We start from the raw sequence: 24,920 nt of genomic DNA on the forward strand, positions 1-24,920 counted from the left end.
ACGAGACTGCCTTTCCCAGTGTGGACAGTTTGTAATGCTGGAAAGTGTTCAAAGTTTCTATTTTACAAAAATTGACAACATTGAAACTAACATGATTGTTTTCCATCCATTCAATAACAGAGGATAATAATATAAAAATATGTAAAAATTATTCTCGACTCATAATTCCTAGGTATGCTAACACCCATATAGCTAGTATAAATTTGATGATTAAAAAAATATTTTTGTTTCCTTAAAAACATGTAGTTCATTTACCATTTAATATCAGACAGACACTGGCTACCTTGAAGTACCAAAATAACCACATAAAATGGGAATATCTAGACCTTGGGTTTCTTGTTGGGTGGGTCCTGAAGACTAAACTTTGGAATTTCACCAGGAGTGTATGGAATTCTCTTGGAAGACACCTTTTTGCCAATTGTTTCAATCTAAAGAGGGAAAAAATAAATAAAACTATTAATCACAGGCACATATGTAAGAGCTCTACAATGTAGAGAGCTAAGAAGAGAAACTTTTTAAAGTTGTCTGAGTTGCTGAGATCTTTGCTCCTTTATTGTTGTGTTTCTAGAATCAAGTGTCGCCCCACTTTGCTGGCTTGATTTTGTTTGGGTTTATAGAGACCGGGTCTTGCTATGAAGCTCTGGTCTCTAACTCAGAGACCCTCCTGCTTCTGCCTCCCATGTGCTGGAGTGCATGGACCAGCACACCTCAATCATCAAGTCATAGACACAAGCGCTTCATTTTTTCATGTTTATGAGTATTTTCGTCTGCATGGACATCTGTACACCAGAAGGCCTCAGTTGTGAGCCGCCATGTGGATGCTAGGAACTGAACTCAGGACTTTGAGGAGAGCAGTGAGTACTCTCAATTACTGAACTATCTCTCCAGCCCCAGACGACCACCTTTCTTTTTCTTCTGTGTAGCCCTGGCTGTCCTGGAACTTGCTCTGTAGGCCAGGCTGGCCTTGAACTCAGGGATCCACCGGCCTCTGCCTCCTGAGTGAAACCACAACTGACTAAAGTAATTTTAAATATGTATCTTTCTACATACGTCTTAGAAATAACATTTTAAAAATAACACTCAGCTGGGCAACCCAGCACTTGGGAGGCAGAGGCAGGTAAATCTCTGTGAGTTTGAGGCTAGCCTGGTCTACGGAGCTATTCCAACACAGTCAGGGCTACACACAGAAAAACCCTATCTTGAAAAAACAAAAATTAAAAATCACACTCCTGAGTTTAAGTCACAACTCAGAAAAGCAGTCCTGCTGTTAGCTAAGGAGGGTGGGATGGAGGCATTTCCAAGGTCTGACAGGAGTTGAAGTTGTCAGCTGACTCTTGCTAAACCCAGTGAGTGTCTCACAAATGACAGAAATGGCCCTTTAACAAGTGAGTGAGAGGTTAAAGAAAGCAGATGCAGTGTGGTAATGAGCAGATAAGGCCTTCCTGCCGCCTGCATGCTGAGGTAATGCACAGGCCCTCATAGTGTGCCACTGTGCAGACGGCCCTCCTCCTCCGGCAACTCTTTTTTAACCTTCCCTAACTTACTCTGCCGGGAGCCTCTACGCCATGCTCACACTGCTTCAGGAGGTAGAAAGAAACAACTTGTTACTTTACAGAACTCGGGGGAGAGCTGAGAACACAGATGCACTGCTCTGGGCAGGTTCTGTCAGTTTTCCCAAGCTCCACAATCAGTGAACTTGACTGAAAAGAGGGCTAGTCTCGGGAACTCCATATTCTCCCTTCAGACCTCTCACAGCACAGGGACAGCACTGCGTGTCCAGAAGGTATAGGATGAACACCAGTTGATGGGCCTAGGTACCTGGTGAGGTGGGTGCTAACTATGCTCCCACGAGGACGACCGTGTGGCTGCCACAATGAAGCATTTCCTCAGTGGCCACCCACAATCTAAGCCCACCCATCACCCAGGGCTTCACTGGGGTATGAAGCTCAGCTGTGAAAAACCACGAGGAATGCACCATGTAACCAGTGTCTTCTTACGTGATGGGTCATATGAGGTGAGCTAGGGACACGCTGTAGGACAGGCACCTGACGCCCTCACTTTACGTCACAACAGGGAAGGAGTGGAATGGTCACCGAAAAATCAGGACTTCCCAGAAAAGACCTCTTGCCCAGTTATCTTACTGCTAAGTTAGAAAATATGACAATTCTGCCGGGAGGCTCATGCCTTTAATCCCAGCACTCGGGAGGCAGAGCCAGGAGGATCTCTGTGAGTTCGAGGCCAGCCTGATCTACAGAGCAAGATCCAGGACAGGCACCAAAACTACACAGAGAAACCCTGTATCGAAAACAAAAAACAAAAAGCCAAAAAGAAAATATGACAATTCTAAAACCCATACAGTGGGTTTGTAACAGAGCAGGCCATTGAGACGGCTCAGAGGGTAAAGGTACTTGCTGCCTAAGTCCAAAGCTCTATGGGACAGATATAAAGAAGGGAAGAGAGAACTGACTCTAGTTGTCCTCTGACCTCCAACATGTCCCCACCCCAAACCACGCGCGCACACAGAGAGAGAGAGAGAGAGAGAGAGAGAGAGAGAGAGTAATAAAGTAATAATGACAAGATCAAACGAACAAAAGGCCAGTCCAGAATCCTGATTACCTGGAAGCCAATGGTCTGCAGTTCACTGTGGAGCCCATCCAGGACACGTCGCCCATCAAAAATAAAGGCTGGTTTCAGCATTTTTTTGTGAATCCGTTCATAATCCAGTTCCTGGGAAGACATACCAAATGAAGAACTAGAACACACATGTGGACACACTCAGCTGGAGCTGATGCTGGAATGCCTCTAGAATTTTCCTTAATGTAATTTTTGAGACGTCACCTTAAACATGTCCCATTCGGTGCAGATAACCAGGGCATGGGCACCATCACATGCTTCATATGGATCCTTGGAAATGGTCACCAGTCTGGACACTATAAAAATAGCAACAATGACCAAAGAGAAATGAGAAACAAGGTGTCTGAAGTTAAATGTATTTAACACTAGTCCTGAGAAGGCGTGTCTGACAGAAGTGAGTAACAGATGACTGAGTGGGAATGATGGGGAACCAGGAGCACCCCCAACTTTCTCCACAAGTATTTCCTGGGATCTCTAGGGCTTTGTGGAGGACACTGAGCTATAGCCCTGGTCCCTGCAGAAATGACTGGATTAGAACCCAGGTGATGACTTCCGATCGAAGATGAGGACGGACTTCCTAAGGTTTAATTTCTGAGCAATGAGGCTGAATACAGGGCCAACCCCTGACAATAAGCGACAGAAAATGCAGCTACTAACAGTTTCAGAGGAAAAAACAGCTGTGTGCGCGTTTGTATCCAAAATGATTTACGGAACAGAGTCCTACCTTGGTCATCTGCTGAAACACCCGGATGAGAAAGATCCACGACTATTTGTTCCCTGGGTACTTTGGGGTCATAGATATGGAGGTGTGCACCTTCATCCATCAGATATTTGCTGATGTAGATACTGGAGGACTCTCTGAGGGAGAAAAGAGTCAGTGTTGCTGTAAATGACACAGTCTTGTTTGTCTGTTCCAGACACGGTTTCTCTGTGCGGCCCTGGCTGTCCTGAACTCCCTCCGTAGACCAGGCTGGCCTCGAAGTTAGAGGTCCACCTGCCTCTGCCTCCAGAGTGCTGGGATTAAAGGTGGGTGTTACTACCACCACTCTGAATGACATATTCTAATATCAGGAAATTTAAGATATGGTGGTAAGTTCTAGTCAAACCTAAGTGTCGAGGATACAGGTGCTTTTGTTTGTTTGTTTTTGTTTTTCAAGACAGGTTTCTCTGTTTAACAGCCCTGGCTGTCCTGGAACTTGCTTTGTAGACCAGACTGGCCTTGAACTCACAGAGATCTGCCTGTGTCTGCCTCCTAAGTGCTGAGATTAAAGGCGTGCTTCACCACAACTGGCTAACACACATACACACATACACACACACATATACCCTGGCTGGCCTAGTACTTGCTATATAGGCCAGGTTGGCCTCCAATTCATAGAGATCTGTCCCTAACTATGGCTCCTTAGATTAATACTGTGAGTCACCAAGCATATGTAAAATTAAAAAGAACAAAACAAAACTTTTTTTTTAATGTTTTAAAGAGCTGATACCTGGGGCTGGAGAGATGGCTCAGTGGTTAAGAGCACTGGCTGCTGGACCTGGGTTCAATTCTAGCACCCACATGGCAGCTCACAACTGTCTGTAACTCCAGCTCCAGAGGACTGACACCATCACACAGACATACACGCAGGCAAAACACCAATGCACATAAATAAATCAATCTTAAAAAAAAAAATTAAAAAAAGAACTGATACCTGGTATCACCAGTGTCCTTTTTGAATGCAAACCCCAAGATAGCAATCTTCTTATCAGTCACTGTATTAAACAGGCTGTCTATGATCCTGGAAGCAAACCTCCTCCTCTGGTAGTCATTCATGTCTATGACCTGAAATTATATGTAGAACATACAATGTTAGCTTACAAAAGTGTAGTCTAGGCCATACATCTGGTTTTATAGTAAGTGCTGCTGTATAAATATATGGCTTACATATTCATACTTAACACTGTCATTTAGATTTAAATCTGAAAATTAAAAATCCACCAATTCCCAGATGTGGTGGCACACGCCTTTAATCCCAGCACTTGCAGGCAGATCTCTGAGTTCCAGGCCAGCCTGGTCTATAAAGCAAGTTCCAGCACAGCCAGGGCTGCACAGAGAACCCTGTCTTGAAAAAACAAATAATAATAAAAAACAAATAACAGTAATAATAAATTCCACCAATTCCCTTCCTTCGAGCCTTTCTGAAAACGTTCATTTTCATTTGGCTTGGTCTGCGGTGAGTGAAGCTGGGGTGGATGAAAAGACAGGAACACAGCCAGGCTTGAATTCTGAAGGCACCTGAGATGCAGCCACAAAGCCAGCCTAAATGAGGCACTCCCCTCCAAGCTGGCTTCAACGCCCCAGAGAGAACAAGGAGGTAAGGAACCCGCTCTCCAAGCACTCCTCAAATGCTGCAACTCACCTTTCACCGAAACTCACCATCTCACCACGAGAAGAACATGGCTAGGAACAGATACCACACAGACGGAGAGCTGCTTCTGTGTCAACTGTGACACCACAAGTACTGGACAAGCTTTTCAGCCAAACATCCTAAGTAAAAGCTTCTAAGAGCATCTGCCGCATCTGCTAGATGAAGTGCTGATGCAGAGAGCATGGGGGAGCGAGGAGGCTATTTCAAAAGCTTTCAGGAACCATCTCAAGTTCTTGGCAGCTTGAAAAGGAGCCCAAAGTGTTGAGAAATCAGGACTTCATCTGCATTTTGTACATAATGAATGGCAAGATAAAGCCGCCTGCTAGGTTAAGTGAGATACACAGAGAGTGAGCCATCTCTGCAGACTTGCTCCCGTAGCTATTGCTGAAATCTGAAACCATTTGGGAACGGTGCATACATATCCTGGCCGGTACCTTAGGCAAGTTATGTCATTTCTCAAAGGATCTTCTCTCATCTAAAAATGGGGGATCATGTTCGTGAAGAGGACTAAATGATGTTCTGCATGCCAAGTGCTCCCAAAGAGTATCCAGAATAAACAAGCGTTTGATAAGCCAGGAAGAGGTTCCTGTTTTAACTCTGTGAAACTGAAAGAGGGGAAGGAAAGCGTCCACAGATGCAAACCACTTGAACATATTACAGTGTGGGCATTTCGCACCAAGTTCCGGGCTAGCCTGGACTACACAGTGAGACCCTGTCTCTTATGATGGCGCATGCCTGTAACTCTAACATTCAGGAGGCGGCAGAGGGAGTAGGTGTTCAAGGTCATTCTCGGCTGCATAGCAAGTTCAAGACCAGCCTGTTTACATGAGACAGTTTCCAACACATACCTTCAAACATGAAGGATAATATTACTTCCTGACTCATTCTGGGCAAATTTAACTATAAATGGGAAGTACTGATGTATCAAAAATGCCCATCACAGTTGACTAGGAAAAAAGACTAACTGAAAACAGACATTCATTAAATAAACCTGAAATAAGTAAATTCAGTTCCTGGAACATTTCACCAAGGGAGCAGTGTTTATTAGAATCTAATCAGGGCTGGGCGGTGGTGGCGCACGCCTTTAATCCCAGCACTTGGGAGGCAGAGCCAGGCGGATCTCTGTGAGTTCGAGGCCAGCCTGGACTACCAAGTGAGTTCCAGGAAAGGCGCAAAGCTACACAGAGAAACCCTGTGTTTTTCTCAAAAAAAAGCGGGGAAAAAAAAAAAAAAAAAAAAAAAAGAATCTAATCAGAAGCCTTTGACTACAAAGATATATACCTGCTGCCAATAACGAGCTACTTCGGGCAGATTCAGGGCCTCACATAGGTAAACCAAATTCAGAACATCTTTTTGGAAGCAGCTCCCACCAAAACCTGAAGGGAGAAAAAAAACTGACAATATTTTCAGGTAAGATCCAGAAACTAAATCCTGTAGCAAAACTTATACAACATCGGTGGCTTTTATTTAGATTTCAAGTAATAAAATTCAGATAGCAGAAAATTTTTGCAGTTACACGGTGAGTTCAAGTCCAGCCTGGGCTACATGAGACCCAGTACATCATTTCATTAAAGCTACATCTGACCTTTTTCCTTTTAAAAGAATATTGTTGTGTGTGTGCATGTATGTATGTGCACTATCCCCAGAGGTTAGAAGAGGGATGGATGGTTTAGAGTGATCACTGTGTGAGTGCTGAGAACAGACACGGGTCATCCACAAGGACAGACGTTCTTAACTCTGAGTCATTTCTCCAGCCCCCACTTGACCTTTCCTTACATTTATCTTCTATTTCTTCTGTACCTATCTGGTATGATTGCCTCTGTCTCCTACTTTATTACAGAGTTAGGAAACTTTTAAAGTAAAGGGCCAGAGGGTAAATATTTCAGTCTTTGTGGGTCATACAATCTCTGCCACTGCAGCTCCATAGTAGGCAAAGACAAGGGACAGGCTGTGGGTGTGGGATGACTATATTCCACACTATATTGGACTCATGTACCACAAGCTGTGGGCTGGATTTGGGCCAAGGTGTGGATCTGGGCCATAATTCAGGCTGCAGTAGGAAGGTAGGGACTTCAGTGTCAGAATCATCTGGCCTCAGCACTGTAGGATTCTGAGCAAGGTTCAAAACTTTCCTTGAATCTGAATACTGTCTAAAGACAAAAATCAAAGCACCTCCTTATTAGGTCATAAACAGCAAAAATGCCAAGTGTAGTTTCGAACATCTGTGATTCTGGCTCAGGGGAGGTAGAGGCAGGAGGATTGGGAGTTTGAGGCCAACCTTGACTATATAGCAAGTTTAAAGCAAGCCTGGGCTGTATGAAACTCTGTCTTTAAAGGAGATAAAGTATTGCTATAGAACATGACACATGCTATGTCTTATGTAAATATTAGCTATTTTTATTTTAGTTAGAGAAAACATCAAAAAGGGCAGAGAAAACAGTACTGGAAAGTGACATTTAGCCTCAGAAATACTAGCTCTGTGTGTGTACACACACACACACACACACACACACACACACACACACACACACACACACGAGCGTGCATGCTAAGCAAGCACTCTAACACTGTCCTAATCCCCTTTATATATTTTTTATTATGAGACAGGGCTTCACTAAGTTGTGTTCTACACAGTATTTTTAGTGCTAAAATACAGCGTAACTACCACAAATACTGAGAACTGACTACAGGGCTGGTATAAAGTTGGATTCAAAGATTGGGCAAATATGCTGTGGCCAGGCGTGGTGGCACATGCCTGTAATCTCAACTACCTCGGAGACTGATGTAGAAGCACAGAAGACTCACAGCCTGCCTGGGCTACAGAACAAGTTCAAAGGCACCCTGGACAACTTATGTAACAGCAGCTAGCCTCAAACTCCTGATCCTCCTGCCTCTGCTTCCTAAGGGGAAGGATAAGCATGCCCATTTCACTTAATCTCTACAACCTATGGGAAGGTACTATGTGGAAGTCCGTTCATATTTGGAGGTCAGAGGTCAACTTGAGGGAGTCTGTTCCCCCCTTTTACCATGTGAGTTCAAACAAAGTCACCAGGCTTGGGGACAGGTGCCCCTTACTCAATGAGACATCTTACAGGCCCTTTAAGATTTGTTTTATGTGTTTGAATGTTTTGTCTACATGTATGCATGTGTACCATGTAAGTCATAAGAGAGCTTAGGATGCCCTGGAACTCAAGTAACAGATGACTGAGTCACCACGTGGGTGCTGGGAATTGAACTCTGGTCCTCCGCAAGAGCAGCCAGTGCTCTTAACCATCAGCCATCTCTCCAGCCCCTCTAGAATCTTTTTTTTTAAAAAAAGGATATTAAGTTACAAACAAAAACAAAAATCTTCTATAAAGCTGGAAGCTTTAGTAACCTATTTTTTTTTTTTCCAGAGCTGAGGACCGAACCCAGGGCTACCACTGAGCTAAATGCCCATAACCTATTTTATGTAGAGAAAAACTGTATTTACCGACGCTGGCTTTGAGGAACTTATTTCCAATCCTTTGGTCCATGCCAATAGCTGTGGCTACCTCTTCCACATCGGCTCCCGTTGCTTCACACAGAGCACTTATGGAGTTAATGCTGCTGATCCTCTGGGCAAGAAAGGCATTTGCTGCCTTTAAATAAAGAGAAATGAGAGAAGACAATGAGCAGAAAAGCAATTTCATGTGCCAGTGTATATATATTCAGGTGATGCAAATTACTGAGCAGGCATAAGAGAGATTGATGGGCTCACTTTGAGGAGACAGTGAAGACTGATTAGAAAAGACAAGTCAAAAAGATTAAACTGCAGTGGCAGAGAACCTGACTAACAGGTGAGGCCTCAGGTTTAATCCCCAGCACTGAAAGACATAAAGCAAAATAAATATTTTAGTGTAGTGTGTGTGAGTGTGAGTATGAGAGAGAGAGAGAGAGAGAGAGAGAGAGAGAGAGAGAGAGAGAGAGAGAGAGTGTGTGTGTGTGTGTGTGTGTGTGTGTGTGTGTGGTGATCCCTCCTCACAGTCAGGAAACTGAGGCAGGATGTGAATTTGACACTGGCCTGAGTAACACGGAATACACTGCCTAAACACAGTAACAGATTTAAGGAAGAGCTGCAAGCTTCGCACTAACCAGTTTGGAAAGCTCTGAGGACCAAGTGTTGGTGGTGAGGATCTTTTCCTTGGGAACCCAGTGCTCATACACAGCACACAGCGCCCGGACAGCTTTCTGGCCCTCTGGGGTTTCATCCCCTCCAATCAGGACTCTGTCTGGGTTTTTTAGGTCCTTGATGGCTGTCCCCTCTGCCAAGAACTCAGGATTGGACAGTACCTAGAAGAGTGATATGAAGGAAAGTTTTAGGTTAGCATGAATTGGGGGTAACTTTAAAGCATCAGTCTTGACCTAAGAAGAATCAGATTCTAGTGCTTTCTTTCTTCCTACCTGTAGATTCAAGTTGGGCTTTGTGTTGGCGTCAAATATCCGGCGGATGCTTTCTGCTGCCCGCACGGGGACGGTGCTTTTCTCCGTCACGATTTTGTAGCCATTGGAGTTCTGCACAATGCGTCGGGCACACGCTTCAATGTACTTCAGGTCTGCTGCCCGGCCTTTCCCCATGCCGTAGGTTTTTGTTGGTGTGTTCACCTAGTGAAAGCATTTGGGATGGAGAACACAGCGCCTGTGAAGACTGTGCAGTGTTTTCAAGACAGTGCCCAGACAATCAGTTCACCAATCAACTGTGGGCATGGTCTTAACTCTCACAGAACAACTCAACGCATTTTACAGATACAAGCCCGGAAAAGAAACAACTGGAAACATCCAGAGAACTCTTTTGTGGAGAAGCTACCTTACGTGTATGATAATACGAGGGCAGACCGGCAGGTTCCCAGCGAAGGCCAGGAGACAAAAATAGATGAATTCAGAGGTCCTTACTAAAGCAGTGCCTTTGTCTATCATGTGCAATATATTACCATGGCCTTTTTAAAAAATAATTTTATTTTACGTGTATGTTGTCTATGGGTATGTACATGAACCATGTGCCTGCCCAGTGCCCATGGCGGTCAGAAGAGGTTGTTGGATCCTGAACCTGGAGTTACAAACATTTGTAGGCTGCCATGTGGGTGCTGGGAATTGAACTCAGGTCCTTTGGAAGAGCAGCCCTGCTTACCAGCTAAGCCATCTCTGCAGCCCCTATTAGAGTATTTAAAAAGAAATTTTAGGGCTGGAGAGATGACTCAGCAGTTAAGAGCACTTGTGTGGTTTAATACCAAATAAAACAAAGAAGCTTTCACAGACAGGAATATTAAAAAAAAAAAAAAAAAAAAAAATCACACGGCAAAGCAAACTACTTACAGAAATAAATACTAGATCAGCTTCTCTGATGGCCTCATCAATATTGGTAGAAAAAAATAGATTTTTCCCTCGACAGGACTCGACCACTTCTTTTAATCCAGGCTAGAGAAGGAAAAAAGGAAAAGGCGTTGACCACACAGTGTTATCCAGTCCTGAGACGCACAGCAGCAGAATCAGCTTCGTTAAGGGGAAGGCTGCGCTATAATTTAAAGGCCTAGGCTTCCGAGCAGTATCTTTTTACAACAGCAGAGGATTGCTGGGCATGGCTGTGCACACCTCGGGCCTGTCACCTGGCAGGCTGAGACAGGGCAACCGAGTCTGACGCGAGGCTGAGCTACACAGTGAATCTGGGGTCAGACCAGGCTACACTGGGAGGTCCTGTGAAAACCAGAGAAGGGGACGAATCATACACAAAATGTAGCATGTAAGGATGTCACCATTAGATGAGGCAAAGGTGAACTTGCGCAATCACAGATCAGCGCTCTAAAATGCTTTGTCATTGTTTGCCATGTACCGGGCCACACGTTAACCATTAACTCCTCCTATCAACCCAGTTATCACATCCTCAAGGCCCTGAGATTTCAAGCACACTTTCTGCACTGTCATTATGAATGCAGTGTCATAGCCCCCACCCCCAGGATTCACACCACAGAGGGGGTTGCGAAAGCCAGTGTGTACTTCATACAAAGAAACAATAGTATGTGTTTTTCCAAATTCTACTATAAGAAACACTGAAAATCTACTTTTTCCCATGCAATTTTACTGGTGATATATGTATATTAAAAAAATTTTAAAGGCCGAGTGGCGGTGGGCACACCTTTGATCTCAGCACTGGGGAGGCAGAGCCAGGTGGATCTCTGTGAGTTCGAGGCCAGCCTGGTCTACAGAGTGAGTTCCAGGACAGGCACCAAATCTACACAGAGAAACCCTGTCTCAAAAAAAAAAAAGAAAAAAAAAAAAAAAACGGAAAAAAAAAAATTAAAGGAACATGGCACTTAAAAAGTCTAAGTTCAACTTTCACATTTACTTTGGGTGTGGCTGTGGGTGTGCATGGTGTACGTGTGGAGGTCAGAGGACAACCTTTGGGAGTCAGTCCTCTCCTCCTACCGTGTTGGTCTGGAGTCACACTCAGGTCATCAGGTTTGGTGGCACGCACCTTTACCCAGAGTCATCCTGTCAGTCCAAAAGTCTTCTTGGAGAGAGAAGAAAACTATAAGCCTAAATCTGATCAGATGGGTCTTCTAGAGCTAACTGCCAATTTACAGAAAAGAAAGGATAGAGGAAAAAATGTCAGAAATACTCAAGGGAGCTCAGGAGTCAGCCAGGAGAATCCACCCTGAAAATGTCCACAGCAGACCAGCTTCTCTGACTGAAGAGCAGGGGAGAAAACCACCATTAAAGCAAGGGAGGGTGACCAGGGAGCAGGAAAATACAGGCTGTGGACTTACAAAAGACACGGCTGCGGGGCGGTGGTGGCGCTCGCCTTTGATCCCAGCACTCGGAGGCAGAGCCAGGCGGATCTCTGAGTTCGAGGCCAGCCTGGGCTACAGAGCCAATTCCAGGATGGCCAGGGCTACACAGGGAAACCCTGTCTTGCAAAACAAAACCAACCAAAAAGGACACAGCGGGGTGTGGTGTGCACGCCTGTGCCCTAGCACTCGGAGGCTGATGGGAGGACTTCCAGTTTGAGACCAACCAGCCTGATCTGTCCAGGAGAGCCTGTCTCAAAAGAAATAAAATAAGATACTTAAGTGATATCATTCTACTGCAAAATGGGAATCTTACTCGGTCCTTGATTTAAGCTAACTAGTGGATAGATGAACACGCATAAGCTTTTTCTTTTGTTTTGGGTTTTTGGATGTTTTGGTGGTGGTGACTGGTCTCAAGGCCTAGAACATGCTAAATGTCCATTCTCTCAGTAGGCTACACTCCCAGTCCCAAGAGCACTTCATCTTTTTTTTTTTCCCCCTTTTTGGTTTTCCGAGACAAGGTTTCTCTACATAACAGTCCTGGCTGCCCTGGAACTCGATCTGTAGCCTAGGCTGGCCTGGAACTCACAGAGATGCACCTGTCTCTTGCCTCCTGAGTGCTGGGATTAAAGGTGTGCGTCACCACCACCCGAACATAGTAAAATTTTTTGTTTTTAGTAATGAATGGTGATGTGTTCATGCCTAAAAAGAAGAATCTTTCTTTAGATGCACATAATGCAACTATAACAGATGAAATCATAAATAATTAGGATGGTGGGAGACGGGAGGAAATTGGCCATGTTCATAACTGCTCGCACAGTGATGAGGCCACAGGGATTCATTTTCTATTACCTCTGCATTTGTTTACTTATATATTTTTGAAGAATTTATAGAGGGGGCTGGAGAGATGGCTCAGCAGTTTAGAGCACAGGTTGCTCCTGCAGAGGACCCGGGTTTATTTCCCAGCACCCACATGATGCTCACAACCATCCATAATGCCAGTTCCAGGGGATCCAACCCCCTCTTCTGATCTCCAAGAGCATGCATGTAGTGTACATACAAACATACACACAAAACATTCATACATGTAAAGTCCTATGCTTTATTAATTTTAACTTATTTTTTACATTCATTCATTCGTGTGTGTGTGTGTGTGTGTGTGTGTGTGTGTGTGTGTGTGCCATAGCACGTGCTTGCCATGGTGTGCATATGGAGGTCAGAGAACAACTTTTGGGAATAGTTCTTTCCTTCTGTTATGAGAGTCTCAGGATCAAAACTCAGGCCATCAGGTTTGATAGCAAATGCCCTTCTCAGCTGAGCCATTATCCCCCAGGCCCAGGCCTTTTAACATAAGCCACTGGAGGAGGTATAACTGTAAACTCATATTCCGGTTATTTATTAAAATGTAAACAGGAACAACCACCACACTAGATTTCTTTGGCTATTTTGACTGGGTTCTAGAAAATGAGAGGCAAGTTATGGAGGTGGGACTTTGCAGGGAACAGGTTAAGCAGTCTTCTGTTAAATGAAGTAAATCTGGTATAGAAAGACAAATAACACATGTTCTCAATGATGTGGAAGCCAGAGGAGCTGATCACATAGAAAGAGCGAAAACTGTGATTCCCAGAGGCAGGGAGGAGGATGGTGATAGCATAGATAATGGGACAGGAAGAATAACTTCCAACATTCTAGAGACAGCAGGCTCACTGGCTGATAACTGTCAATCAGATCATTTCAAAACAGTGAGCAGAAAATTCTTTCTTTTTTAAAAAGTTCATATTCATTGGTAATAGTGGTGAGCTGCCGTGTGGGTGCTGGGAACTAAACCTGAGGCCTTTGGAAGAGCAGTCAGTGCTCTTAACTGCTGAGCCATCTCTCTAGCCCGGAAAATTCTCTTAATACAAATAAATGGTAAATGTTCTGAAGTGATAGATAGGATTAGTTAGTCTGATATAATCATTAAGCACTGCACATGAAATATCACACTGTACCCCATAAGTAACACAAATAATTATTAGTCCTATATATAAAATGAAATATTTATTTATTTGTTTGTTTGTTTGTTGTTTGTTTGTTTATGGGCAGGGTCTCATGCAGCTCCGGCTGGCCTGAAACTCAGGGATCTGCCACCCTGTCTCCCACGCACTAGGATTAAGGCATGCATCACCACCACACCCCGACTCTACTTACGTTTGTGTTTTGGGAGTGTTTTTTTGAGACAGGGTCTCTTTATGCAGCCCTGACTGTCCTGGGACTTGATCTGTAGAGCAGGCTGGACTCCAACTCATAGAGATCCCCCTGCCTCTGTCTCCTCAGTGTCAGAGTTCAAGGAATGCTCTATCACAGGCAGCAGTCCACTATTTTTTTGAGACAGGGTCTCATGTATCCCAAACTGGCCCCAAACTCCCTCTTGTGGGGTTTCTGTTCCTTCTGGCTCCAGCTCTTGAGTGTGGCACCATGCCCCTTCTGGGAAAACACAGGACTCTGTGCACTGAGCAAGGACTCCACCAACTGAGCAATACCCCCGCTCTGGCACACTTCTTCTTCACTGTCTCAGCACACCTGACATGACTGTCATTTTAGTGTCCTAATTTCTTCTTTTTCTCTTTTTGTAGTACTGGAGAGGAAAGTCAGGACCTGACACAGGTTGACCATGTGCTACACTCCCAGCTCAAAGGCCCGTAACATTTTCTTATCTGGAACTTTTGTTGTGGACTTTTAGCTCTTTGCTCACTATATAGCCCAGACTGGCCTGGAACTCACTATGTAGTTCAGTAACCCTCCTGCCTCAGTCTCTAAAGTACTGAGATTACAGGCATGCACTACCACACTTAGTCTGTTTTTCTTTCTTTTCTCCTTATTATCTGGAACCCAGGGCCTATGTCAGCTAGTCAAGCTAGGATGAGCTACACTCAAGCGCTATCCAGAACCTTTGCTCTGTTTTGAGGCAGGGTCTCTCTGTGTTGTCCTGGTTGGCCTTAAACTAGCTATGTAGACCAGGCAGACCATGAACTTACTTCAGTCCTCCTGAGACCTGGGATCATGGGTGTTACCAACATGTCCAGCCAGACTTTTTTCATTGAACTGGTTACAGCCATAGCTATCACTATACTAGTATATATGGAATAGTTAACCAACACCGTAGAGAACCACAAGCATAGAAACACAGCTGTTCAATATATGATTTACCTCATAAATAGGAAGGGTTGGAGAATTCCATGCATTGATTCTTGATTCATTGACATCGACAACCGTCACCCTGATTTCAGGGCACATATGAGCAATGACACTACACGTGGGTCCTCCGACGTAGCCCGCACCGATGCAGCAGATCTTCTTAATTTCAACCATGACTGAACTAGAGGGAAACATCAAGAATGCTTCAGTATGGGAAACAGAAACTATGGACAAATCACTAGATATCGGGAACGATTTCCCGCGTTTACTCATAGGAATTACGAGAATTGTGAGTGAAAAATAACATTCCAATTAGATGACTTGGTCACTCCTCCACTGTGCTAGCATGAAAAAGAGGGAAAATTAATAACAACTGATATTACTGCACATACCAGAAGATTATAACGTCCTCATAGTTAAAGTGAAGAAGCAAAATAAAGCCTGTCCTCTAAACCAGGGCAGTTCTGGCTGCACAGAGAAAGCCCCAGAGTAAATGTATACATCTGTGCAATTCTTCCGCATATGTGGGCATGCCAAGGTGAGTTTTCCAACAGGTTTAGATGGTCGCAGATGGTAAGATCAGTTCCATGACTCAGACCTGGCCTCTAAGATTTATGCTCCTGCTTGGCTTACACATATCCCTCCGAAGTGCGCGGGTAACTTAATTCCCAATGCAAAGGAGCGGGTAGGTGGGGCATAAGAGGAGGTGTTTAGGACGTGAGAGCTCTACCCTCAGTGGATTAATGCCTACTATAAAAGGACTTAAAGCTACAGGTTTGATCTCATATCTTCTGTTCTTCCGCCAGAGAATGACACAGCACAACAGCCAACCTCCAGTACCCTGAGCCAAGGAATTCCTGCTCATTACAGATGATCCATCTCAGGTGCTGTTCTAGAGCAGAAAATAGAACAAATTGCCCCTCAAATACTTAACTTGGCACCCGCAGATTATTTTTAAGTACGGGGCAATAATCTTGAAACTCTGTTTCAACTTTAATTAGAAACTGTGAAAACACTAAAGGAAAGCAATTTTCAAATGTGTGTGTGTGCGTGCCTATTTTTGTGTGGACATGTAGAAACTGAGGCCCACATCATGTTCCTCTATTGCTCTTCACCTATCCCTCTGAGGCAGAATCACACTGAACCTGGCGTTTGCTGTTGTCTAGCTAGGCCGGCTAACCAGCAATCCCTAGCCACACCATCTCTGGCCCTCAGCCCTGGGATAACAGGTATGTGCGGCCACAATAGCTTTTAGTGGGTACTGGGGATCCGAACTCAGGTCCTCAGGCTCGTATCGCAAGCCTGCTCTGCTGTCTCCCTAGCCCGGCCAAGTCATTTCTGCAGTTATCAGTACTGTTGCACTGATCTTAGTACGTTGTCAATAGCCATTGAGTGAAATGATTGACACTAAAAATTTACAAGAACTGGCTTATGTATATGACTGCCTGGTTATTCACTATAATTACTGTCTAAATGACCAGTCACTTCAGTTCCTGCCAAGGTCTCAGACATCACAAATCCAACTCATTCATGAAACCCAAAGAGAAGGAAAATGGTAGCCAGAGAGCTTAACAGTCTGTTGTGGACTCCTGCATGGCTCAGAGAAGGTGCTCTGGGCTCGACAGTGCTTGGCAAGAATGTACCTGTGGTTCAGTGGAAGACTGTTTGGCCAGCATGCATGAGGTGAGCTACTGAGTTTGATTCTTAGTATTGCAAAACACACAAACACACAAAACCCCCCACAGTTTTAGTTCCCCAAATAGGCAGCCTTGGAACCGTATAACTCTACTAAGAAAGCATCCTTAACGTTATACATAAAAGTAAATTTGCTGAGGGGGGGGCGGGGAGGGGGGGGACACGACGATGGACTAGTTCTCTCCTTCCACCACGTGGGTCTCAGGGATTGAACTCGGGTCCTCAGGCTTGGTGGCAAGAGCCTTACCAGCTGAGTCATCCTGTCAGTGCAAAGTCAAAGTCAAATATTACAAGAAAATCTATCCCAAGAAGCCTTGCTTCTACCCCATCCCTACTGAGTCTGCCTCACAGGCAGCTCCTTTGTCTCCTGTGTATACTCCCAGTGTTACTTTGTCCAACTATATGTTTATTTATGTGTGTATGCATTATGATCTTTTTGAGACAGGGTTTCTCTGTTATACAGCTCTAGCTGGCCTGGAATGCGCTGTGTAGACCAGGCTGGCCTCAAATTCAGAGAGATCTGCCTCCCAAGTGCTGAGATTAAAGGTGTGCACCATCATGCCTGGCATAATATTTTTTAACTGAAGAAATACCATATACATATAGACAGTCTCTTGGAATGGGTAGCTGTTCTAGCTATGACCTTGAAGCACTGTCCCTAGTGAGGTAGCAGGTAACACTTACACCTGCCTCGACCTTGAAGTACATGCCCCTGGGGTGTGGCCACTCAGGACTCTTAAGACCTGGGATGCACATACACTGTGTTCTCTTCACTCCCTCGTGGTTTTGGATGCTGGAGACAGACCAGGTGTAAGAACAGCGTGGGACTGTGCCTCAGCCTTCCAGGACCCTGCAATAATTCCTCTCTTCTGGACAGTGAGTTTTCCTTCTCTAATAAATTCCTTTGCCCTTTAAGCAGACTCCGTGGATTGCTAGCAATATCTGGACCCATTAGTCTCTACACTTGGCTTTTTTTTTTTTAAACTTACTGTATTCTAAAGTGACATCCATTCTTCCCCTACCTCACCTTTTTAACTGTTATGCTGCATTCTTCTATATGGACTCACTTACCAGGAAATATTAAAACTGGTTCCTTAAGAGCCTAAGTGAGTTAAAAGTCCTCTGTTAGCACCTGTGAAGTACAGAAACAAAACACTCTTATTTAAACTTTTAGGATTGCAAGCCTTGCCTTGGTAGAAACACCAAGAGTACCCACGCTGACTTCCGGCAGTCACCTGTCCTTCCTTGCCTCCCTCATCTTGCTTCCCCACCCTAAGTGGATGGAAGCACTGATGTTGGGAACACTAAGTGACTAAGGCAGGGGGAATCTTCTGAAAATCTGCTTGTGGGAAGAGGTGCTTCCAACCGTCACTGCAGCTTTCCCACCTCACAAAAGGGAAACGTTGGCAATGGTTCCAGAAAATTTACTTCACCTTGTTCCGGGGCCTAGTCCTTTCCCCATCATAAAAAGTAATGCTTCTCACAGGAAAAAATGGGAGAGGACCAGGCCGTGGATAGATACAGGACCTGACACTGAAGTATTTAGCAGCTTATTTGGAGACTAGTTTAACCAAAGACATGTATTAAGCACCCTCTATGCAACAGCTACCATTGTTCAGTGTGCTTTGGATACAACAGGAAGCGGGACAGCTCAGTCCCTGAGTGTATTGTATGTAACTCAGTAATCTGAGTTACAATATAGTACAAGCACAGAAACAGAACTACGGCCTTTGTTAGTGCCCTAGAGAGGACCGCACAAGGAGAGAGAGCAAGGAACTGTCTGTGGGGTAAGGGACAGAGGAAGGCCTCTGAAAAGTATGATGACTCACGATGTCTTCAAGAAGGAAAAGCAAGGAATCACACCCAAGAAAAACAGCTTCATGATTAAAAAAAAAAAAAAAAAAAAAAAAGATACTCAACTAGAGGGCAACATGAGTGTCCAAGTCCAAGGAAGAATGAGGATGAAGAGGGAGCCATGAGGTGGCCCAGAGCGTAAACGCTTGCCACACAAGCCTGGCCGCCTGAGTTCAGTCCCTGGAACCCACATAAAGGTGGAAGGAGAAAACTGGCTCCTGAATGTTGCCTTCTGACCTTCACACACACACACACACACACACACACACACACACACACACACACACTAATAATAATAAATAAAAATTAAGTGGGAAAGGAAAAAAAGAGGAAGAGGCAGAGAAGGGCTGTCTCATTGTAGACTCAGAAGTTGAGCCTGGCCTAAAGAGTGGATAGGATTTGGAGACGAGATGGGGGAGAAAACCAGAAAGAACATTCTAGATAAAAGAATAAACATAGAGAAGTGAGGATGTACACTCAGTGGAGTAAAGCATTGAGTACTAAGGAGTTGTGAGAGGCAGTAACTGTCGCCTATGCCTACATACAAGTGGCCCTTGATGTCTCTCTCAGGAGAGCAAGGCGGCAATCTGAAGGACAGTCTACTAACAATCTACATGGTAGAGTGGGGCCATCATAATTAGAGGCTCTGTTAGGAGAGGGGGACTTCACGAGCAGGGTGGTTCAGTTTAAGACTGGAGACTGAAAGAGTAAGGAACAATACAATGCAATACTTGATATTTACTTTCACATAAAAGAACAGTGACATGAAATCTAGAGATGAGAAATTTTCTGGTTCCAGGGACATGGGGACAGGAACAGAATTTTCTAGGCTTGGACAGCGTATTTCCTCAAAATTCTCTGTTCTGATGCTTTATGAATTTGGATTCCCAGAAACTACACTATCAGAAACAGATGGCCCTAGCAGGACAGTGGTGACGCATGCTTTTAATCCCAGCACTCCAGAGGCAGAGGCATGTGGAGCTCTGTAAGTTCAAGACCAGCCTGGTCTACAGAGTGAGTTCTAGGACAGCCAGGGCTACACAGAAAAACCCTGTCTCGAAAAAATAAGAAAGGAAGGAAGGAGGGAGGGAGGGAAAAAAGGAAGGGAGGGATGGCCTAAATTTCAGGTACAAGTACATCCTCTATCCCCAGAGGGTCTACACCTACAGAATCAGGCAACTGTGTTATGTGTGTGTGTGTGTAATGGCACACATATTTACTCCTATCACTAGGAAGCAGAAGCAAGCTTGAAGCCAACCTGGTCTACAAAACAAGTTCCAGGCCAGTCACAACCACATAGTGAGACCTTGCTTTACAAAAAAAAAAGTTGGAGCTCTACTAAATATGTATAGAATTTTTCTTTTCTCCCAAACAATAAGGTGTAACTATTTATATTATATTAGGTATTACTTTTTTGTTTTTTTTAGCGGGAGACAAGGTTTCTCTGTATAGCCCTGGCTGTCCTGGAACTCACTCTGTAGTCCTGACTGGTCTTGAACTCAGAGATCCACCTGCCCCTGCCTCTGGAGTGCTGAGATTAAAGGTGTGTGCCACCACAGCCCAGCTGGGTATTACTTCCATTGTTTTCAGACAAGGTCTCCCTAGGCATCCTAGGTTAGCCTGGAACTTGTCGTGAAGGCTGGGATAGTCTTGTGCTCATGATCCTCCTGCCTCCACCTCTACAATGCTAGGATTATAGGTATGTGCCATGATGCTCAATTAATTAGGTATCATATGTAACCTAGAGATGATTTAAAGTACACAGGAGGACATGCATAGGCTCTAGACAGATAGATACTGCACCATTTTGTTTAAAGGACTTGATTTCCAGATCTGGGCATTTGCAGTAGTCCTGGAGCCAATCTCCCAGAGCTACCAAGGGATCACTGTCTTTCAGGCCCTGCGATAAAACCCTCTACTGTGATAGCCAAGTTCCACTCTAGTGTATCTGCTCAGTCTCTTTATAAGCCACATTATCATAAATCAACATCTAAAGCCTAGTTAACTCTGGGTCAATAGGTTTATATACAAGGTTCATCAGGACTACCACATGTAAGACATCCAGCCAAGGGCTGGAGAGATGGCTCAGTGGTTACTATCACTTACTGTTCCAAAGGATCTAGGTTCAATCCCTAGCACCACATAATGGTTCACAATCATCCATAACTCTAGTTTCAGGGGATCTGATGCTTTCTTCTGACCACAGGTACCAGGCATGTAGATGGTATAGACCAATGGTCCTCAACTTGTGTGGGTCATGACCCCTTTGTCAAACCTAGCTCCAAAAATATTTCCATTACAATTCATAATAGTAGCAAAATTACAGTTATGAAGTAGCAATGAAAACAACTTTAATGGTGGGGCACACCACAACACGAGGAACTGTATTAAAGGGTTTGAAGCATTAGGAAGGTTGAGAACCCCTGGTTTAGACATACATGCAGCCAAAACACCCATACATAAAAAATAAAAATACACCTTCAAAAAAAGAAAGAAAAGACAACTGCTTCCCTCCTTAACTAGACTATCTAATAATTAGTATTTTTTGGTTTTGTTCGAGACAGGGTTTCTCTGTGTAACCAGACCAGACTCAGAGAGATCCGCCTGCCTTTACTCTGCCCTCCACCCCCAGTACTGAGATTAAAGGCATGGGACACCACAGCCTGACTATAATTTCTAAGTAGGTCCAGAGGATCTTTCAGAGTTACAATTTAATTCCAGAGCCAAGAAGTTAGAGCTATTAACGCAGACTACACCCTCAAGCTCCAGCAGGACATATTTCCACCCTGGGCTTAAGGAGTTCACAGTTTAATAAGGTATCCCAAGGCTAATGGATCTTTAAAAATGTTTTTAGATTTGTTTATTTTATGTGTCTTAACATACACCACAGGAGTACCTGGGAGTTAGATGGTTGGGAGGCACCACTGTGAATGCTAGGAACTGAACCCTTGTCTTCTGCAAGAGGAACAAGTGGTCTTTAACCACTGAGGCATCTCTCCAGCACCAAGGCCTCTGTACCTTCAACACCTGGTATGAAAATCCCTTGGTGTGTATTGAGCAACTGTCTCCCTGGGACTCTAGGATTACGGACTTCGTATTTCGTAGGTTTAGTTAGGATGGCTGATATTTTGCAGTGAACAGACTGCTACCTTATTTAGCCACCTAAAGAATGACATCAGATTATAATCCCCAGTCACTTCTAACGTTACTTGTTTGTTTTTTATAGTGCTGGGGATTAAATCCAGGGTCTCAAGCATCTCAGGTAAACATTCCACAACTGTGTTACAGCCCCTAGTCCTCAAGTTACTTCTTACCCGACTTTATTTCAGGACTAGAATTCAGGTTTCTTTCCAAACAGCAGTCACTGACGGCAGTACTGTACTGTAGAACGGGATAAGCTTTGTTTTGTGTTTTCTCTCTCTCTCCTCCTCTTCCTCCTCCTTCTCTCCTCTCCACGCCCCCCCCCCCCCCCAGTAAGGTTTCACTCTGCAGCCCAGGCTGGCCTGGAACTGGTGGTGACCCTTTTGCCCCAGCCTCCTGGGAACTGTGATTAGAGACATGAGCCACTACACACAGCTACCTGATGAGGTGGTCTTCATCTTGGGTATCCTTGTCGGGCTAGTTTTCAAGTGAAGGGCAGCTTATACATGACAATGGATGGAAAATACTGAGGTTGGGTACACAACCAAGGCAAATCAAATAAAGTCACTTGGAAGTTTCAATAAAATCCTCAATAAACTTTAATACGGAGCTTGATACAATGTTGTCAATAGTTTCTATGACACGGATGCTTTCTGATTCTGTTTTCATTTTTCATAATTTTAGTGTTTTGTTTTGTGTGTATGAAGTGTGCAGCATGCACATGTGTGAGGTCAGAGGGCACTTCTGGGGTCTAGGTTCTCCTTTCTCTGTGGGTTCTGGGGATCCAGCTCAAGGTTGTCCGGCAAGTGTGTTCAACGGCAGGGCTCACCTCACCATGTTCCACTGCTACTTGTCTTCACCCTCTGGCCCTCACGGTGCTGACAGAAAAGTGGGCCTGTCTGCTTACCGAGTAGGTCACTCTGAAATGAGTTCTCACCTCTGGGTTCTGGGAATCGCAGTTTACCACGCCCACCTGAAACTACTGTTCATGTAAAATCTCATAAATTCAGATAAACATTTCAACCTACAAGATGTCTCTAACAGTCAGCAAACGTCCTATGCTGCAATCTGAACAGAATATAATTCATCTGCCGCCCCTCTTCACAGCTACTGCGAACTAAACAGCCCCTATGATAAACAGCTGGATACACCAACCTCACTCATTTCAGCCATTTCTGGACACACGCTTAAAACATGCCTGATCCAAGAAAAAAAAAACTATCATAAAAGACTTAATTTTATATCTAACGGACATGAAACAAAGCTGTGGAAATACTGGTGCTGGGGAAAGACGGAGCATGCCTAGTGGTTAGAGATGTTATGACAGAGAAAGCAGTACAGAGATGAACGGGGGAAAAATAAGCTCTTTTCCAAACCAGGGTTGTGTAGCATTCAGCTAAGACTAGAAGCTGAGTACGCAAATGCACGTCTGAGCAGAAACACTCGGCTCTTTCAAGTCCAGAGCCCCTCAGAAGAAACAGACCAGACTACTGTTCTCCATTTCTTAGGGGATTTGAAAAAACTCAAAGACTGGCCTTTGAGGTGAGTCCACGAACAGTTAGTCCTCTGTGTATCCCATGTATGAGCTCTCTCCCAGCGAGCCCCTCCTTTCTCTACACCAGATTTCACAACCCTACTCAATTCTCTTACACGTAGGACGTCAAGATGTTCAAGATCTCACGAAAAACATGGTCTCTGAAGCCCCCAAGAAAGGCCTTCCCTGACATCAAGTAGAACATCCAAGCATATGCCTCGGCCAACAATGGACTGCAGAAGCCCCCTAAGATACTAGGATAAATGCCTTAGGGTTTCGTCTTCAGGGGGCGTTGCTTTCTCCTCTTAGGGGCGACCAGAGGAGAGCAGCGGACCCCCAGGTGAACAGAGTCTAATCCCCAACAAAGCCTAGGGCTGTGAGCCGCCCAGGAGGCCCCAAGGAGAGGATCCCTTCCTTCGGGCGAGGTGGGGGGCGTTTGGCTTTCCGAAGCGGCGGGAAAATCTCGTTGGCTTCAAATCGGAAAGTGGGGAAAAAAATGGGAACGGGCGTAAAGACGCACGAGTTGCAAATCAAAAGCCCTGCTCCTCCGACCTCCTCCTGCAAGCGCAGGACCTGATTCCCGCCAGGCCCGAGAAGGAGGGGGGACCAGGATGGTGCGGTGGGCAGCCCCTCCGCGAGCCGGGAGCGACCCGGACCGCGCGCACACCCCGGCCGCGGGAAGGGGCACATCCCGCGGGGAACCGCGCTTACCCAAGGCCGGAGCACGGCTGCCGCTCGGATCCCGTTCTCTCGGACAGCGCCTTACTCCCAAGCCGCAGGCTCCACACTCCGCTGCCCGGATCTGGGGCCCGCGGCCGTATTTAAATGCTTCTGCCGGGGAAGGCGGAGGCTTCATTCCCCCGCAGCCAGGCCACCCGGGACTCTGATCCCAGCCACCGCCCCGCACGGCCCCGCCTCCCTCCGCGCCAGGCCCCGGGGCAGGCCTCTATTTCCTTCGGAACCCGGGGCGGCCTAAGGGGCGGGGCCCGAACTGTGTGGCCACGCCCCCTGCGGAGACGGGCGAATCGGCTCGAGCCAGCTCACCGGCCCCGCCCCCGGGCCGCTGGGCGTGGCTGCGTGCGCCGTGGGTCCCGCCTATGCTGGCTGGCACTTGGCCGGGGCGTCGTGGTCCTTGTTCCTTCTCTGCCCCTTGGTCTTTGGACTCTGGGATGGGGAAGGTTCGCGCGTGCCCAGTGAGCCACCCGTGGACGTGGAGCGCAGGGCGCGTTGCGGGCCGAGCCCACAGGAAGACCCTCTGGTTTTCCGGCCTGAGCCTCATCCTGGAGCCTGGGCCTCGGTTCTCATCCCTCTGATCTCTGCGGGCCGGCCTCCGCTGCCCTCCCACACCCTTCAGGCCCCTGGGTCCGCCGCGCCCTCCAGACAGCTGCCCAGAGTTTAGTCACGTCCCACCCCTGAAGGAAACGCCTTCAGGATGCTGAGTTCCATCATGACTGGACCAGTGTCTCCCGCTGCGCCCCTGGCCAGAGAACCCTGGCGCCCACGCCTAAGGGCGTATTTTCCAGGAAAACTTTCCAACCAAATTCTAGAAGGGAGAGTGTTTGCATGATACATAGTAAGGCGTAGGCAAAGTAGGAATGTGTAGGTGTGCATTTGCGTTGTGTGTATGTGGTACTAGAGATTGAACTCAGCCTTGTGTCTGGTAGATGAGCACCT

The 24,920-nt window shown here is 45.6% G+C and overlaps 1 protein-coding gene across 1 annotated transcript; it reads right to left on the reverse strand.

Moving 5' to 3' along the window:
• Window positions 1–24,195, reverse strand: Ugdh (UDP-glucose 6-dehydrogenase). The gene is made up of 12 exons (XM_059275073.1): window positions 23,958–24,195; window positions 15,035–15,203; window positions 10,377–10,478; window positions 9,468–9,668; window positions 9,159–9,356; window positions 8,518–8,665; window positions 6,327–6,421; window positions 4,329–4,459; window positions 3,359–3,492; window positions 2,839–2,930; window positions 2,617–2,727; window positions 1–428 (listed from the first exon to the last, which is right to left on the reverse strand). The coding sequence occupies exons 2-12, from the start codon at window positions 15,194–15,196 to the stop codon at window positions 321–323; spliced, it is 1,482 nt and encodes a 493-aa protein (XP_059131056.1). The 5' UTR covers window positions 15,197–15,203; window positions 23,958–24,195; the 3' UTR covers window positions 1–320.
• Window positions 24,196–24,920: the final 725 nt, after the last annotated feature.

Source organism: Peromyscus eremicus, chromosome 10 (genome assembly GCF_949786415.1).
Source record: "Peromyscus eremicus chromosome 10, PerEre_H2_v1, whole genome shotgun sequence".
In the NCBI taxonomy this organism is placed as follows: domain Eukaryota; kingdom Metazoa; phylum Chordata; class Mammalia; order Rodentia; family Cricetidae; genus Peromyscus; species Peromyscus eremicus.

Excerpts from the sequence above, each read along its gene's own strand:
- Ugdh (XM_059275073.1), bottom strand. The coding sequence starts at position 15,196 with ATGGTTGAAATTAAGAAGATCTGCTGCATCGGTGCGGGCTACGTCGGA. Across the intron at positions 2,931-3,358 it reads TGTTTCAGCAGATGACCAAG|TGTCCAGACTGGTGACCATT; the intron begins GTAGGACTCTGT and ends CTATTTTTATAG. Across the intron at positions 429-2,616 it reads TGCAGACCATTGGCTTCCAG|ATTGAAACAATTGGCAAAAA; the intron begins GTAATCAGGATT and ends TTCCCTCTTTAG.